Source organism: Coffea eugenioides, chromosome 9 (assembly GCF_003713205.1).
Source record: "Coffea eugenioides isolate CCC68of chromosome 9, Ceug_1.0, whole genome shotgun sequence".
NCBI lineage: Eukaryota > Viridiplantae > Streptophyta > Magnoliopsida > Gentianales > Rubiaceae > Coffea > Coffea eugenioides.
Window position 1 is genome coordinate 17460347 of NC_040043.1, and position 17811 is coordinate 17478157.

Genomic DNA, 17811 nt, shown 5'->3' on the forward strand with positions numbered 1-17811 from the left:
TTTTTTTTTTGCTTTCCCCGAAAACCTTTTCCCTTCTTTTCCCTTCACTACCCGATCTTCCTTCTTCCCTTTCCCTTGTTTTTTCCTTTTTTCCCAGTTTTCTCTCCTCCCTTGCTCTCTTTCTGGTTTTTTCCTACTCCCCCCAGCTCCCTTCCTTTCTTTCTCTTTGCCTTTTTCCAGTTTTTCCTTGCTGTTCCAGGTTCCTTTCTTCTCCCTCTCCCACGAAACCCTTTCTGATTCTTTCCCCCGTAATCTCTCTTCCCCTCCTGTTTCTTTCTTGCCTTAGCCACCTCCCTGAATCTCCTCTAGTTCCTCTCTACCAGCCCTTGTTCTTTTCCTTTTTCTCTGGTTTCCTTGCTCAGCCCTAAGACTCTCGGTTTCCTCTTTTTCTTCAGCCAAACCCCCCTAGCCTTTTTCTTCTTTTCTCTTCTGATCTCCTCGTAGACTCTCTCTTTTCCTCTGAATCTCCTTGCTGCCCAGATTCTCCCCTACTCTCTCTAGCCGTCTCTTTTTCTTTTTTTTTCTTGCCTCTTTTCCTAGCTCAGCCCCCACCTTTTTCTTTTCTTGTTCAGCCCCCAAGCCTTCCCCCTTGGTTTTCTCTTTTTCCTTGACCTTTCTTCCTCTTCACCTCAGCCGAGAGCCCTGCCCTTTTTACTCTCTTCCCTTTTTCTGGTTTTTTCCCGTAGCTCTCCTTTGCTTTTTGTTTCCAAAATTTCCTAATTATCCTAGACTTCCAAGTGTCTAACCACCTAATCGCCCCTTGCATGTGTTGTCAATCAAGAATGAGGACACTTGTCCCATTTGCATGTACTCCACTTGTCTAATATCCCCCTAATACACTTGTCTAATGATCCCCTAACACACTTATCTTCTTATTTTATTTATTTATTATATATTTTTCAAAATCAATTTAGGTAAACAACAAAAAATGTTAACTCCTAATTGTAAATGCATTGCAAATTTTTTATTTATCTTAAAAAAATGAACCTAAAAGGTTTAAAGACAAATTTTGAATTTTTGTGAGAATTTTTCCTTTTTCTAGAAATTTAATGCAAAAATACCTTAAAAATGAAAATGATAAACCTAAGTTATAAAAATAAACAAAATGAGCATTAACTATCATTTAATCAATAAAAATAAAAATAATATAAAATAAAACAAGAATAAAGCTAAAATTGAATAAAATAAATGAAATTTTGGTGTCTACACCTTTCATCCACAGGGAGGCATAATTTCTCCCACACTGCCCAATGTATCTTATAACCAAATTCTGATTCTCCCCAAAAGAACCTTGCAAAAATTCGCTGCAAATCCGAAACTATGCCCTTTGGAGGCTCCAACATTGCCAAAATATGAATCCGCATGGAGGACAAAACATGTTTAATAAGTAAAGCCCGAGCACTTATTGATAACCACCGACCTTGCCATGAAGTTATACGATGTGAGACTTTGTCCAGCAAGTCATTAAATAATGCTTGCACCCTTCTCCCACCGTACAAAGGACAACCCAAGTAGGTGACTGGCAAACCCTTAAATGAGAACCCTGTGACCTGTCCAATCACCCTTCGGCGTGCCGCCGAGACTTTCTTGTCCACCAACAAGCAACTTTTAGCAGCGTTCACCATCTGCCCTGACACTACCTGATAACTATTTAGCACCTCCATCTCACATGCTAGGGAGCGCTTACCACCATTGCAAAAGATGATAATATCATCGGCATATGCAAGATGCGTCAGTGTAGGACATCCCTGCGCGACAGAAAAAGGATCAAATTTCGAGTTGCCCAACAATGCATTCAAACTCCTAGATAACACCTCAGCCGCGATAACAAATAATGCCAGAGATAAGGGGTCCCCTTGACGCAATCCTCGAGAAGACCTAAAGAAACCACAGGGTTTCCCATTAATCAGAATAGAGAAATGACAAGAAGAAATCAATCTCTAAACCATGTCCAGCCATCACTCCCCAAAACCAAACCTCCACATGACTTGGATCAAAAAATTCCAGGAAACCTGATCATATATGCTTTGGCCATGTCCAGTTTAAGAGCAACATTGGACCCCCCTCACTTTCTTCCCTAAAGCTGAACACATCTCCAATGCCAACAATATATTATCAGAAATCTGTCTACCCTTCACAAAACCACTCTGTTGAGGCGATATTATCTTCGGTAAAATTCATTCTAAAAGCATTGCCAGTAACTTAGAAATGATTTTATTCACAAAGTTACACAAACTGATCGGATGAAATTCCGAAAAAAAAGACGCCCCTGGCGTCTTAGGAATCAAAGCCAGCAGCGTAGATGTATATTCCCTGGGCAGCTTAGCTCCAGCAAAAAAATCACAACGTCACCCTTTATTATATCCCAACAAGAAGTGAAGAAAGAACCTTTAAATCCATCTGGGCCTGAACTACTTTCACCATTCATTTGGAAAACCACTGTTTTGACCTCCTCCTCCGTGGGAAATTGTTGAAGATCCATGTTCTCCTTCTCAGATATAACCGAAGAGATAACTCTGTGACGACCCTACCTCCTCTTAGGGCGTACCCCAAGGTTTAGCGGACAGCCTGCCCAACTCTCGCCAAGACTCACTAACTCACTTCAAATAAAACAGTTTACAACCTCAAGAGTAAATGAAATAATAGTTCCCAAGTATAATTCCAGATACATTCAACCCTAATCGAGCACTAGTGCGCGTACAATTGCCAAAATTCAAAAACTAGCTAGTCTGTACCAGCCTCATGCCCTTGCTCGTACTCCCTGTAAGGAAAACAAATTTAACGAAATAAAGTAATCTAAAACTCAGAGAGGTTTCATCATTTAAAAGTGCAAGTATCAAAGTAGCAAAGTAGCAAGCATAACAAGTCAAGAATTGGACCCAAGTAGCAAGTTGGCCATATGTAAAACTTGAACTCTTAAAATGAGTGTAAAAGTTTTTAAAAAGAAACAATAGCACAACAAGTAATAATCATTTCAAAGTATAAAGATACAGATGGCTCTCAAGAGCCAAATTCCCGATGCTTCACCAGAGCTTGATCAAGTAGTAGTTGACACTCCGTCAACTTTTAAGTAAAGTAACCAGTCCAGTAGAGCACCACTTAACTACTGTCTCCGTCCACCATTCAAACCCCCTACAGGGCTCAAAATCCTCAATAAACACGGGTGGTAATACTTGAGTATACCGATTAGTCGAGGAGATAATACTCCACTCGACAAAACAAGAGATTCAGGGTTCGTTACCTAATCGACCAAGCCCTTGCCGGCTTGACTCGAGTAACTAGACACAGGGTTTCTAGAATCCCAGAGAGTGCACACATCATACACAAGTATATCAAGTCAATTGCAACAAATAAACAAGTATATATCACATTAGGGTAAGTGCGATAAAGTACACCCTTGCCCGACCAAACCAAGCAAATCTTATCTGATCACGTTGGTAAAGAATTTAAATCAAGAATCAAGTTCAATCATGTATTTGGAAGCACTCACCAAAGATTTAGTGCTTGTCAAAATCACGCTCAGGTACAACTCCTTGGTTGGAGTCCAAATCTGTGATAAAATATCATTTAAGAGTTTAAAATCCACTAGGGTTCAAAACATAGGAGTTTCGTTTCAAGAAAATCAAGTAAATGAAACTTGTTTAAGTAGTAGTCATATGGCTTCTCAAACTCTCAAAAATTCATGCTCGCTCTTTTAGTTTCGATAAAGAAGCGATTAAAACTTTGGAATTCGCATTTGGGTCTAAAAGATGAGGAAAACGTATTTCTAGTAGTCGCTACTTTCGCCTTTTAAAGGGTACAAGTTTTGGCCAAATTTCAGTTCATATACCTCTACTAACGGTAACTTGACTACCATAGACAATCCAAGTTCACTTCGACTTCAAATCGTCGCTCAAGTTTCAAGTTTACTCGCTTATCCTTCGAGCGAAAAGTTGGCCAGCATGCCTTTTGTATTTATCCATTTTCCCATCCAAGTACAACTTGGATTCACAAGCCAACAAACCTCCAATGCAACCACAAGTGATAACCAAACAACATTCATCTATTCAAGGCCTCAAAACCAACCAAACAAACCAAATAATAACTTATCACCATGGACCAAAGTTGGAAACCAGTTTAAAGAAGAACTTATAAATGGCAGATTTGTCATCCTTCGGTGTTTTGGTCATAACTGTAGCTAGGTATATCGGATTGAGGTAAATTGTATGCTGTTTTGAAGCTAAGACATAGACTACATTTCCTATGAAGACATTGACACCCGGTTCTCACATTTTCAGAGTAAAAAATGGACGGTCAAAAGCACATGAAAAATAGGTCGGGAAAATTAGAGTGTTTACGCAATCCGGAGTGTTCTGGCCAAATCATAAGCTAAAATGGTCCAATTGATCTGAAATTTTGCAGGTAGAAAGTTAACTCAAATCCCTATAACTTTCATGTTTTTTCCAAAAGCTTATTCAGTCTAAATTATGGAGAAATTTGCAGCCCAAGTTGATTCCAAAAACAGGGTAGAACTGAAATTCACCGCCAAATGCTGGAATTTTGCATATCAACCCTAAAACTACTCATCAAAGCTGGAAATTGCTTGACAAAGCTGAAATTTCATCTTTCAAGGCTAAATATCACAATCAAGCCACTAATCATCTCATAAATTCCATTTCCAAGCTCAATACCAACATATTAGAGATAAACATCATAAATCAAAGCTGAAAAATCACAAACCCTAGCCGAAATTCGCTAATCTTCACCAAAACTAGAGTATCATCCAACATAATTCAAGATTCGAGGCATCTATCCCATATTTTGCTAAAACAAGAAAGAAAAAGGAAGTTTTAGACTTATACCTTCCAAAACACTTGAAGAAAGTGAAGAACCAAGCTAGTTCTCTCCAAACAACTCCACAACAAGCCTTAGCTCCTTGTTGCTAGTTTAATCGATTTAGTTTTATGGTTTCAAACCAAACAAGGCAAGATTCAAGGTTGTAGTTGGAGGTTTTCTCTCTTATTTCTCTCCCAAATTTCGTCCAACACAAGAGGAAAATGAAGGAAACTTAGCCAAAAGGAAAGATAAGAAGAAAGGAAATGTTTTGGGTCAAAGGTTGCTTGGATCCTTGACACTTGTCACTCAAGATTTCCTTCTTATTTTTTTTCTTTTCTCACTTTTCTTTAGTCAAAAATGGTGGCTGACTTAAGGGTAATTTAGGGGAAATTTGGTGGCTGACGTCGGTTCAAGCCTATTTTCCTTAACTCTATGGTACTTGTGTTTTTACTTATGGTTCACTAGCTTATTATTAGCACTTCTAATCACACACTTCCTCCTATATAAAACTCGCTATTAACCACCAAATTTAGTACACATACCTCCACAATTAATCACACTACCAAAATACACAAAAATCCTATTTTACCATAACTATAAGACTAAGGGCAAAACTTTTAATTCTATTATCCATTACAACCATTGAGGGAGTAAATGAGTAGTAAAGATATTATAAAGTAATTTAATCAAAATAAGAGGGAATTTTAAGAAAATATGAGTGAATTTTCCAGTTGTCACAAACTCCTAACAATGAATGATCCAACTGCACCTGATCAGACTGCGCTAAAATATCAGCGAAAGTATGCAATTGCCATTTCTTCAATCCTAGACGACTCGTCAATCCATTCCCCGTTCCTATCCTTTATTCTATGTATATAAGTACGAGCCCTCCTCTGCTTAACTTGGGCATGGAAGAACCTAGAATTAGCATTACCTTCCTTTAGTCACCGAATGCATGCTTTCTGACGCCAATAGCTGGCCTCTCGTAGCAGGGACGCCTTCAGATCACCCTGTGCCTAGATAAGTTGATGTTGACCCTCCTCCGTTAGCCTCTCCTTCAATGAGCATTCCAATGTCTGGACCTTCTCTTCCTCTTCCCTGACGCGATCAAGGACATTTCCAAAAACCTCCTTGTTCCACCGCCGCAATGCTTGCTTCACCGCCTTTAATTTCAATAGCAGAACCTTAATAGGCTGACCCTCATATTCCACCTCTCAAGCTTGACTAACCACCTTATGAAATGTAGCATGTGACCTCCAAACATCCAAAAATCGAAAGCTTTTAGGAACTCCACCCGAAGCAAGGGAACACATGATTAACAATGGAGAATGATCCGAGGCAACTCTATTCAAGTGTGTCATAGATGTATTCACCTCTAAGTTCAACCACTGCTGGTTCACAAGAACCCTATCTAGATGCTTCCAAATTCTGGCTCTACCCATGCGATTATTACACCAGGTAAACTTAGCCCTTGAGAATCCCAAATCTGTCAAGCCAACACCATTCATAAAATTCAGAAATGACTCAGTCTCACAAAAGCGAAACGGACGGCCCCCTTTTTTCTCATTCGCACCAGCAATAACATTAAAATCCCCAAAAAAAACTGTCGCCTGCCCATATGGACTCACCCCTACTAACTGTTGCCAAAGCACCTCGCGCTCATGAAGGTCACACGATGCATGAACAAAGACTAAAATGAATGAGCGACGAAAGAAAGTATGGGTAACCTTCAACGCCATGAATTGATGTGCAGCAGTAAGAAGATCACACCTATAATCAGTATCATAAAGAACCCAGATCCTACAATCATCATTAGAAACTGTAAAAGGAAAACATAACTTTCGCCGAACAAAATCTAGACGCTCGTAACCCACCTTTGGCTTACACAAGTCTAATAATGAGACCTTATGCATTTGCTTCAATTTCCTCAACCGAGCTACAGTAATAACATTCCAGAAGATAGACTTAATCATGATCTTGATCATCAACACTTCGGGGAGGTGAAGCACCTTTCTTCCTTGATTGATGATTAATAACCGGATTTCTCAAAGCATCCAACCGCTGCCGCAAGTCATCCAAAGATGTATCCTTAAGCACCTTAGTCTTACGAGGGGATAGATTTAGAGTGGCCACCATTGCACTTTGCTGATTCTCCACCTCTACATGAACCTGTTCCACCAGATTGGCCTCAGCAGATTCGCGGCTACCACAAGCTTGGTCTACTATCGCATCTGAGACAGACACAGTAGCCATCGACGCACCACCAGATTCCCGAACAACTTGTTCAACCATCGTATTAATTATTTTATCTACAGCTGAGCCAATCACCTCATCCACCAACTCTAAAACTGATGCCACAGGCTGTTGCGGAACAATGTGTAAGGATGGCTGGGCAACAAGGTCAGCAGCAACAGGTGCCACAACCTCGCTGGCAAGAGCCATTGTACCTGTCGAATCCGTGTACACAAGAGCTGTGTCACCTCGAAAACCAGACTGCATTGTCCCCAACCTATCTTATTGTCCCACCACCGAAATTTTAATTGCACCAAAATTATCCAGTTCACCAGCCAAGCCAGGCGACGCCACTAGCCCCCCACCTTCTGAACCAGTAGTTTTAATTTGTGGAGAGGATGATTGCATATTCTGCAACCCCTTATCCAGCATCCTTGTATATAATTTTCCCCTTGAATTGAATTCGAAACTATATGATTTGGGGTAAGCTTACTTAGTTGACTTGGAAGTAATTTCCTTTAAATGTTGTGGCTTGGAATAGTATGGCATCTTTAAGATTATACGGCTAGGTGAGAAGGAAGTCATTAATCTAATTACTTGAACTAGTTTTGAACCTCGAGATTCTTGTCCCATTTTCTTTACAAGTTTTGGCTATCATTGACATGTTCCTGATTCATATGATACGTGACATATTGATCTATCATGCATGAGATTTTACCCTTAGATTTGAATAAGAAAACTTTGCACTTTTGACAGCTATATAGGGGTAAACCTGCAAATTGCTTTATTGGCTAAGTGAAGTTTCGAAATTCATAGTTTGCATTTATATTGGCATGAATTAGCTAGACTCTTGATGTATTATCCGACCATAGGACTTGAGAGTGACCAAGAGAAAGAACTAGGGGTTTGAAGTAAAAAGATTGTGATCAATGGGTGAGTGTTCCAATTGCATGTTCCATGCTACTTGTTGCTAGAAATTACTAGGCACTTGATTTGTCATTTCATTGGCGAGTGTATACTTTATCGCACTTGACTTAACTTGACTAAACTCTTGATATCTTGTTTATGCATGTACAAGTAACTTGATTTACATGTGACCTATATCTTGACTTGAAATACTTTAAATGCTTGAACAACGTGACATGCTGAGCCTACCTTTGATTGGATCTTGGTTAGACGAGTGTGTCCTTATTTGCACTCGATCTCTGTGAACTTCAAATACTTGATCTTGCATACAGACTTACATGTATATGTGCATGAATGCAGGTCGGTTGTATATCTTCTTGCAGCGGTTGAACTGGGCCCCTGGACCATTATTCGAGATGTCCGGTAAGTTGGAACTTGGCTTACTCATGCGTATGCGTGAATGTAGGTTGATAATGGTTGAACTGAACCCATCGTTGGACCTCTTGCTTGAAACCAGCCTTAGAGCGGTCGGGTAAGTTAGGCAACCTTGAGTAAAGAGTGAAGTTCCTAACCTGTTTACTCGTGATTTGAACTCGTGACATGCTTGATATGGAGCGTTAGGTGACAGCTAATGGCTCCAATTATTACTTGCATGAGCATTGGATGATAGCCAACGACTCACTCGTCAAATCTTGAATATTTGGGGCTTGAAGCCCAGATCATGAATACTTGAATACTTGGGTGATACGAACCAAGAGACACCATTGAGTACAATTCAAGTTCCTCTAGGACCCGTAACGCGAGCTCGAGCTAAAAAGATGAGAGAGGAACTCCAAGGGCTTGTTCGCGAGGTGCAAAGCGAAGAAATTGTCCCCAAGGTCATTAAAGGACTTGAGCATGAAGGAATGAAGGTTGTCCTTGTGGTCCAAATCCAAGAAGACCGCGAGTGACCGTTCTCTAGTTCGCATATTGGTTTAACCATTAGTTAGCTATGTTGGAGTCTAGTTTAGTTATTTTATTCAAGGAATAAAACCGGCCAGCTTGCAAGCTAGAAGGACCGAGCCTAGAGTTCCTAAAATGAAGGAACTTTGCCTTGTTTAGCCTTTTCCAATTCGGTTAGGGTTTAGTCTTTGCCATTGCACTTTTGGTTTCTACTTGTATCGCTATAAATAGCCTACCTAGGATCATGTTCTATTCATTCAATCATTCAATCAATACAATACAATTTGAGAGTTTTCTTGGTTTCTCAAGACTTCTTGAATACCTTAGAATTTCCCTAGGTGTTCGTGACTTATCAATCTAGAATCACACTAGGTTGTGGCGTCTTCTACCATTATACCAAGGTTCGTTAACCACGTGATTAACAGGTTGAGGTCATCCGCTCCAAGCTTGGTATCCTCTTGTCGATCCTGAGTCTAATCTCTTACGGGTTTCGTCACAAGGTTGGCGACGTTCGTATCAGTTTGTAATCAGAGCTAGTTAAGAGGTATCACGTTATATCCCTTTACTTGTTTCCTTTTCGAGTCAAGTTGTCCAAAATTCTGTTTGTGTCTTGCGTTATTCTTTTTCTAGATTTGTTCATCATATGCTTCTGTCTAGATTGTTGCTTATTATTGTCCAGATCTGTCATTATTTGTTGTGTCAATTGATTTTCCAGAATTGGTCGTGTAGTGTCCAAAGAAAACAGAACAAAAAAAAAATTGCAGCCTCTAGGTTTCCTTAGTCGTTCTTGTTGTGTTCAAGTGATCGTGTGTTATTGTGTGCAATCTGTCCAGAAATTTGTTGTTGCAAATTGCTACTGATTTTGGCCAGATTGTAGTCTATTCCTTGTGCTTATTGTGTCGCTTTGGTTGTGAAAACAACCCAGCAAAAGTGTCAAAAAAAAGTGAGTCGCATACCTAGTTTCTCGAGTCATATTGCCGGAATTCTTTCTTCTTGAAACTGCCGAACCTGTTTTGCCTTTAAATCTTGAACTTTTGTGTTGATTCTTGCAAATCTTAGATACCAAAACCTAACTTGGGTAGTTCTTGAGCTTCTTGATCAAAAATCTTGAAGTTCTTGGATCAACCAAGGCTGATTTGGTGGTTCTTGATCGAGGGTTCTTGAAACTTGGGAAGAAAACTCTTATTTGCTTGGCAATCTTGCACTGTGATCCGAAAAAAAATAGTTCATTGGGACTGAATCTGAGTTCTTCAGACATAGATTAGAGAGCCGCAAAGGAGAAAAGAAAAGAAAGAAACGAAAGAAAAACAAAAGAAAGCCTCGGCTCCAAGTCTTCTAGTTGGAAAACAAGTCCCATTCTTGAAACACTTCTACTCCTAAAGCCTTTGGGATTGAAGTCAGCCAAGAAAACCAAGAAACCAAGTCCAAGCCTTCCTAAAACACCCTCAACCTCTCCACATCAGACCTAAACAGCCGCACTACAAACCAGTTTTCGAAACAAAACTAACCGCCCATTAGCACTTGTCCCCCACTTCGGTTACAAGACCTTGTGAACCAAATTAAATTACCATCAAGGGCTAAAACAACCTACCTTGGCACATCCCAAACAACCCAAATACTCCATAAACCACCTGGCCGAACAACAAGAAATCCGTAAACCAAATTCCAACAACACAAGAGTCGAGTCTTTCATTAGAGCCTTGTCTAAGATCCTTAAAAATTCAGCCTTGAGTCATCATCGTGTATTGGTCAGTCTTTTCATCTTTCTCTTTCAATTGCTATAATCTTGTGACTTTGGGTTGATAAGTTGAACAACTCTAGAAGGGGTTCTAACTTCTTCAAGATGTTCACCGAGGAGCCTTGAAAATACCTTGGTAAGTTCATTAGAGTGTTGAACATGAGAGCGAGCGTATACACGTGAGGAAGTGTACGAGGTAATTCTTTCCATTATTATTTTCATACCTTATATACTTCACCATGGCTAACGAGGGAGAAGTGAGCTCCCAAGCTTTTGATCTTAAATTGTTTACAGAGGCAATAAAAGGCGAATTGAGATGCATGATGGACCAAAAACTTGAATTAATGCACCAACGCATTTATAGCTTAGAGATGTCCCGTGGAAGCTCCAAAGGCAGCCGTGGAAAGGCATATGCACATGAGTCTAACGACTCTAACTCAGATAATGACTATGAGCATAAGCAAGAGAGGTCCAAGTGAGATAGTAGACCAACACCACTACTCCTACCTCCTATACAAGCCTACATGCACCATATATCATCCAAACAACAAGAATTACAAGTGAACTATTCAAAACCCTAACTCAAAATTCATCACTACAATAATCAAAATCACTTAAATTAGATATCACCAAGCATGAATTCAAGCTACTACATAACTCAAACAAGAGTAAGGGAAAAGGAAAGGATGGTCAGCCATAATACCTCAATAAAAGGGCTTGAAAAGTTATCCTTCACCTCTCCTTGTGAAATGTAGCTCCCTAAGCTTCCCAAGCTCTCAATTTGCAAGTTAATCGGTTTAGTTTTCTTGTTGTTTCACTCAATCAAGCAAAACCCAAGATGGATTTGAAGTTCTTTTCTCCCTTTTTTTCTCTCCTAGGTTCGGCCAAGAGGAATGAAAAATGAAGGGAAAATGAAGTCCAAGAAGGTTATAAGGCTTAGTCCTAATTTGGGTCAAAGATGCATAAATCTCAATTTTGTTTCTTTACCTTTGGTTTAAATGGTCAAAAATTTCGGCCACCTTGATCAGCTTTAGAGCTGATATTTAGGCTCTAATAACAATGAGATTAACTTGATAAAATGTTGGTCAAATGGTGTGTTCAATCGGTAGTGAACGGTACCCGTCGGTTCGAGCCGATTTTCCTTAAATCGCGATAAGCGTACTAAGCCCTGGTTAAGATAGTACTCCGGGAGTACTAGTTTATGCAACTTTTGAAGCTGTAATAGAGTAAATAGAATTTTGTTTTAGCGTGAAATCTATTTTCTTATTTTAAGTATTGAGTCTTGGCGCGAGTTAGGCAGGCGATCCGCTAAGCCCTTTGGTACGCCTCTGGGTACGGTGGGGTCGTCACAGCAGGTGTTTTCCGGTTTCTTTTTTTTTCGTTTTCGTTTCGTTTCGTGCCCATGGAAGAGTAATTCGACGTGCGATTGCACTATATGATTTGACAACTGTGTGTTCAGCTTAGTAGTCCTGGCGAGAGCTGGGCAGGCAGTCCGCTAACCCTTAAGGTACGCCCTAGGGGAAGGTGGGGCTGTCACAGTTGGTATCAGAGCCTAGGTTAGAAATAACCTGAGCGAATAACCTGAGCGAACCCGAAACCTGATTCTTAGAACTTTTGGGGAATTGTGTTGGGGTGTGTTTAAGTGTTATTACTAAATTGTAAACTGTGGATATCCTTGTAGGTCATGGACGGAGCTAGTGGGGGCAGAGGTGAGCCACCTTGGAGGCGCTTTCGTGTCGTCGATTACGAGAAGAGGCCCGGAGGACCGATTCGGCGCAGGAGTACGGCCAGTCAGACTAGGCGCTGTAGCCGTTGCCAGCATTACTCCTACGCTAACCATGTGGTCGTGGCGGTATTAGATGAGAGGAGGAGGCTCAGGCGTGCCGCCGCCAGAGATCGCACTGAGATGCTGCGTGTGAGGGGCATCATGAGGATGCAAGCGAATCGAATTCGGGAGCTCCAGGGGGACATAGCCATGGAGCAAGAGCGGACGAACGGCCTTAGAGATCAGTTGCACGTAGCCAACGACCGTCTCACTAGGGTGGTCCGGGAGGTTAGGTACCGGTCCGAGGGTATTATAAACGAGTGTGAGGCGCTAATCCAGGGAGTGATTGGCGCTAATGTTCAAGAGGGAGTTCTGGGCGACAGAGCTCCAAGTGAGGGAGGCGCCCCTAGCTCTAACTCTGGGGAGGAGTCGGTTGGCTCAGTTGAGAACTAGGTTAGAGTTCCTTGGACCATGTTTTGATCTCGTGCGAGGGGTACCTAGGGAAAGCTCTTAGTTAGCTGTTTTGCACTTTTGGGCCTAGGTTGTACATTGTATTTTTGGTTGACCCCACTACTTTCACGGGATTACTGTTGTATATATTTGATTGACTGCTACTATATGACTTGTTTGATACATTTGCGTGTTATATGTATATATGCTGTTATCTATGTATTCATCTGTTCATGTCTATATATATTGCTTTGATATCGTATTTGTGTTTCGACCCTAGATTGGGTAAATCAATGGAGGGTACTCGTAGTGGACGAGGACGCGATCACGGAATTAGGCAACCCTCGACTGAAGGGGGTGATCGGGAACCCAGGCCTGAACCAAACCCTGAACCTAGGGTTGACCCTATTGCCCAAGTAGCCACTGCTATTTAGCGAATGACTGATCTGTTGGCCCACGTAGTGGAACACCAGGGCCAACATCCTGTGCATCAACCTGCAAACCCTGGCAATCATATAGAGGGTGAGGACAGAGCCCACGAAAGATTCCAAAAGTTCTCCCCACCAAAATTCCTGGGAGGACCAGATCCAGATGTGGTCGAAAGGTGGTTGGAGAAGATAATAGACATATTTGCAGCTTTACACTATACGGAGGAGAGACGGGTTACGTTTGCTATCTTCTAGTTGGAAGGGGCCGCCCGTTCTTGGTGGAACGTTATTCGAACAAAGTGGGAAAGAGAACAAACGCTAAGGACATGGATAAACTTCATGAGAGAGTTTAACGCTAAGTACTTTCCGCCCTTAGTTCAGGAAAAGAAGGAGGACGAGTTCATTAGACTCCGCAAGGGAACTCAAATTGTGGCCGAGTATGAGAGCCAATTTACTCGACTGTCTAAGTTCGCCCCTGAACTTATTGTAACGGAGCAAAGGAGGGTGCGGCGATTTATTCAGGGGCTCAATGTGGAAATCCAGAAGGATCTGGTGGTAGCCCAGATTAATACGTTTAGTGAGGCAGTGGAGAAAGCACTACGAGTTGAAAATGCGAGACTCCAAGTTAGAAACTTCCAGGTGAGGAAACGGAGATTTCCTGGAAGTAGTTCAGGGCAAGGTGAGAAAGGTAACCCTCCCAAGTCTGGAAGGGAAACCGGAGGAGTGAGACCTCCGGGAATGTCGAGAGGAACCTCGCCAAGGGGTGGTCCAGTTGGACGAGGCCAACAGAGAAGTGGCTCACAAGGAAGCTCAGCCTCTGTCTCCCGGGGCCCTTGTGGATATTGTGGGAAACCAAACCACATGAAGGACAACTGCTGAAGAAAGGAAAGGAAATGCTTACGCTGTGGGAGTACGGAGCATCAAATTGCTAACTGTCCAGTTTTACCTCGAGAAGTGAAAGTGACTTCGCAATCATCAAAGGCCAATTCCAGGCAATCCAAAGTGGAAGGGACGAGACCTAAGGTGCCAGCTCGGGTGTACTCCCTTGAGCAACGCCAAGTCCCTGACTCACCTGAGATCGTGGAAGATACGATCCCTGTCTTCCATCGTCTAGCAAGGATTTTGATGGACCCCGGTGCTACCCATTCCTTTGTTAACCCCGATTTTATGTGCAGAATTGATATAAAACCTGTTAGCTTGCCTTATGACTTGGAAGTTAGTGCTCCTACGGGGGACTAACGTTTGATCACTAGTATGATGTATGCTAATTGTGAAATTTGGGTAGGAGAAAGGAAGCTATTGGGGAATCTTATAAGATTAACTATTAAGGGGTATGACGTTATTTTAGGTATGGACTGGTTAGCTAAGTATAACGCTCAACTTGACTATAAGAGAAAAGTGGTAGAATTTCGTATACCTGGGGAGGCGACCTTAAGGCTAGATGTAAGGGGTAGTCTAGCCTCATCTGCATTGATTTCGGGTATTCGGGTTAGGAAACTACTGAGTAAGGGGGCGCAAGGGTTCCTAGCTTTTCTTATAAACACTCCCACCGATAAGTTGAGGATAGAAGATGTACTAGTAGTGAATGAATATCCAGATGTGTTCCCTGACGAATTAGTGACTTTACCTCCGGAGAGGGAGATAGAGTTCAAGATTGACTTGTTACCGGGGGCGTCACCTATCTCTAAGACCACATATCAGATGGCACCTGCTGAACTTATGGAGTTAAAGTTACAGTTGCAAGATCTGTTGGAGCGAGGGTTTATTCGAGAGAGCGGATCTCTATGGGGAGCCCCTGTACTATTCGTTAAGAAGAAGGACGGGAGCTTGAGGCTATGTATAGATTATCGGGGGTTGAACAATGTGACCATTAAGAATAAATACCCATTACCCCATATCGATGAATTGTTTGACCAACTGCAAGGAGCAGTGGTCTTTTCGAAGTTAGACCTCCGACAGGGGTACTATCAATTGTTAATCAGGAAAGAGGATGTACCAAAGATTGCCTTCAATTCTAGATATGGGCATTTTGAGATCGCAGTCATGCCCTTTGGGTTGACCAATGCCCCTGCCGCCTTTATGGATTTGATGCATCGGGTTTTCAAACCCTACCTGGACCGATTTGTTGTGGTTTTTATTGATGACATTTTGGTTTATTCAAAAATTCGTGAGGAACATGAGCAGCAGTTGAAGTTAGTCTTACAAATCCTAAGAGATCACCAGCTATATGCCAAATTTAGTAAGTGTGAATTTTGGCTGGAGAAAATCTCTTTCTTGGGGCATGTGATTTCGAAAGAGGGTATCTCCGTAGATCCGGCGAAAGTAGAGGCCGTGACTTAGTAGAAAAGGCCTGAAAATCCCACCGAGATTCAAAGCTTTCTAGGGTTGGCAGGTTATTATCGTCGGTTTATTAAGGATTTCTCAAAGCTTGATGGTCCTTTAACCGACTTGACGAAAAAGAATGGCAGTTTTTTGTGGCACGCTAGATGTGAAAAGAGTTTTCAAGAATTAAAGCGAAGGGTAACCATGACCCCTATTCTAGCGTTGCCTAATGGTACGAATAGTTTCACCGTATATACTGATGCCTCGAGAGAAGGTTTGAGGCGCGTGCTTATGCAAAACTAGAATGTGATTTCTTTTGCCTCTAGGAAATTGAAACCTCACGAACAAAACTATCCCACCCACGACTTGGAGCTAGCAGCCGTAGTCTTTGCCCTGAAAAAGTGGAGGCACTACATGTACGGGGTAACCTTTGAGGTTTATTCTGACCGTAAGAGTCTTAAGTACCTATTTTTCCAAAAAGAACTGAACATGAGATAGCGACGTTGGATGGAATTTTTGGAGGACTATGACTGTACGCTTAACTACCATCCGGGGAAGGCTAATGTAGTAGCCGATGCCTTAAGTCGGAAGGCTCAAATAGCGGGGTTAATGGTCAAAGAGTGGGAGATGTTAGGAGCAGTTAGTGAGTGGAACCCTAGTTTGGATCGTAAAAAGGTGACCTTTGGGAATATCCATGTGACCCCTGCTATACTAGATCGAATTAAAGAGGCCCAGAAGGAGGATTCAATAGTACAAAAATGGGTGGATAAGGTGGAGAAGGGGGAAATGCCTGATTTCAATTTAAGTCCTGAAGGAATTTTGAAATATCGGAATCGAGTAGTGGTGCCTAAGGATGAAACATTGAAAAGGGAAATTTGGAGGAAAGCCCATCGATCAAAATATACGATCCATTCGGGTAGTAGCAAGATGTATCAGGATCTACGAAGGTTGTATTGGTGGGATAATATGAAGAGGGAAATCGCCCGCTATGTGCAAACCTGTCTCGTCTGGCAGCAAGTTAAGGCTGAACACCAAAAACCCTCTAGTTTGTTGCAACCTCTTGAGATACCTGAATAGAAGTGGGAAAACATCACGATGGACTTTGTCTCCGGGTTGCCAAGGACGCAAAAAGGACATGATGCCGTTTATGTGATCGTAGATCGGTTAACCAAATCGGCTCATTTCTTACCTGTGAGTATGAAGTATTCCATGGAGAAGTTGGCTCGGTTGTATATGGATGAAATTGTGAGACTATATGGGGTTCCAGTGAGTATAGTTTCAGACCGACTCGAGCTGCCATCAAGTTTGTCTAGGATTCATGACGTCTTTCATGTTTCGATGCTCAAAAAGTATTATCCCGATCCGAATCACATTTACAACCAGAGGAGATTGAGATAGATGAACCACTCACGTATGAGGAGAAACCTGTGCAATTACTTGACCGAAAGGTTAGGGAGCTGAGAAACAAACAAATCCCATTGGTGAAGATTTTGTGGAGGAATCATGGAGTAGAAGAGGCAACTTGGGAGGTGGAGGAAGAGATGCAAAAGAGATACCTTGAACTGTTTATTAACCCAGGTGAGCAATTTTGGGGACGAAATTCTTTAAGGGGGAGAGAGTGTGAGAACCAGAAAATTTTCTTTATTTCTAGGCATTATTTTATTTCTTTGCACACGTTTTCTATATTTTCTTTATTATTTAATTTTATAGATATTTTTATAAGTAATATAGTTTTTAAATCAATTTTCTAGTATAAGTTAGTTCATGAGATATAAGGAGTGTATCTTGGACGTGGGACCCGCTAGGGGGTTAAGTGATACGGACCTCGATCAACTCGTTTCGAGACACGTAGCACGCTTGCCCAAGGATCTAGCGAGGTTGTCGAACGCTTGAATTGCGGGACCTAAAACCAAAACGGATGACACGAATTGGTTGAAGGGTAGTAGAACGACGACTCCAACAGAGGTGATTACTCTAATGGATAGGTCGGTAGAACAATCAAGGACCTTCGCAAGATTACTCAAGAACCCTTGCCAAAAGCAAGTAAAGGACCGAATGCTCTCAATAATTGAAGAGAAACAAATCAGAATTTTATTATGAAAATTGTGTACCCTTTAACCGTACAAAGTAAGCCTTTATATAGGCTAAGGGACTAATGAAACCCTAAGGAAAATAGGAAAGGAGGTTCGGCTACTCCTTGGACAAGGTGGGCC

The 17811-nt window shown here is 41.6% G+C and overlaps 1 protein-coding gene across 1 annotated transcript; it reads left to right on the top strand.

Annotated features, from left to right (window-relative positions):
* Nucleotides 1-13285: 13285 nt before the first annotated feature.
* LOC113782333 lies at nucleotides 13286-14155 on the top strand. The gene is made up of 2 exons (XM_027328225.1): nucleotides 13286-13510; nucleotides 13658-14155. Exons 1-2 carry the CDS (start codon nucleotides 13286-13288, stop codon nucleotides 14153-14155), a joined length of 723 nt encoding a protein of 240 aa, XP_027184026.1.
* Nucleotides 14156-17811: the final 3656 nt, after the last annotated feature.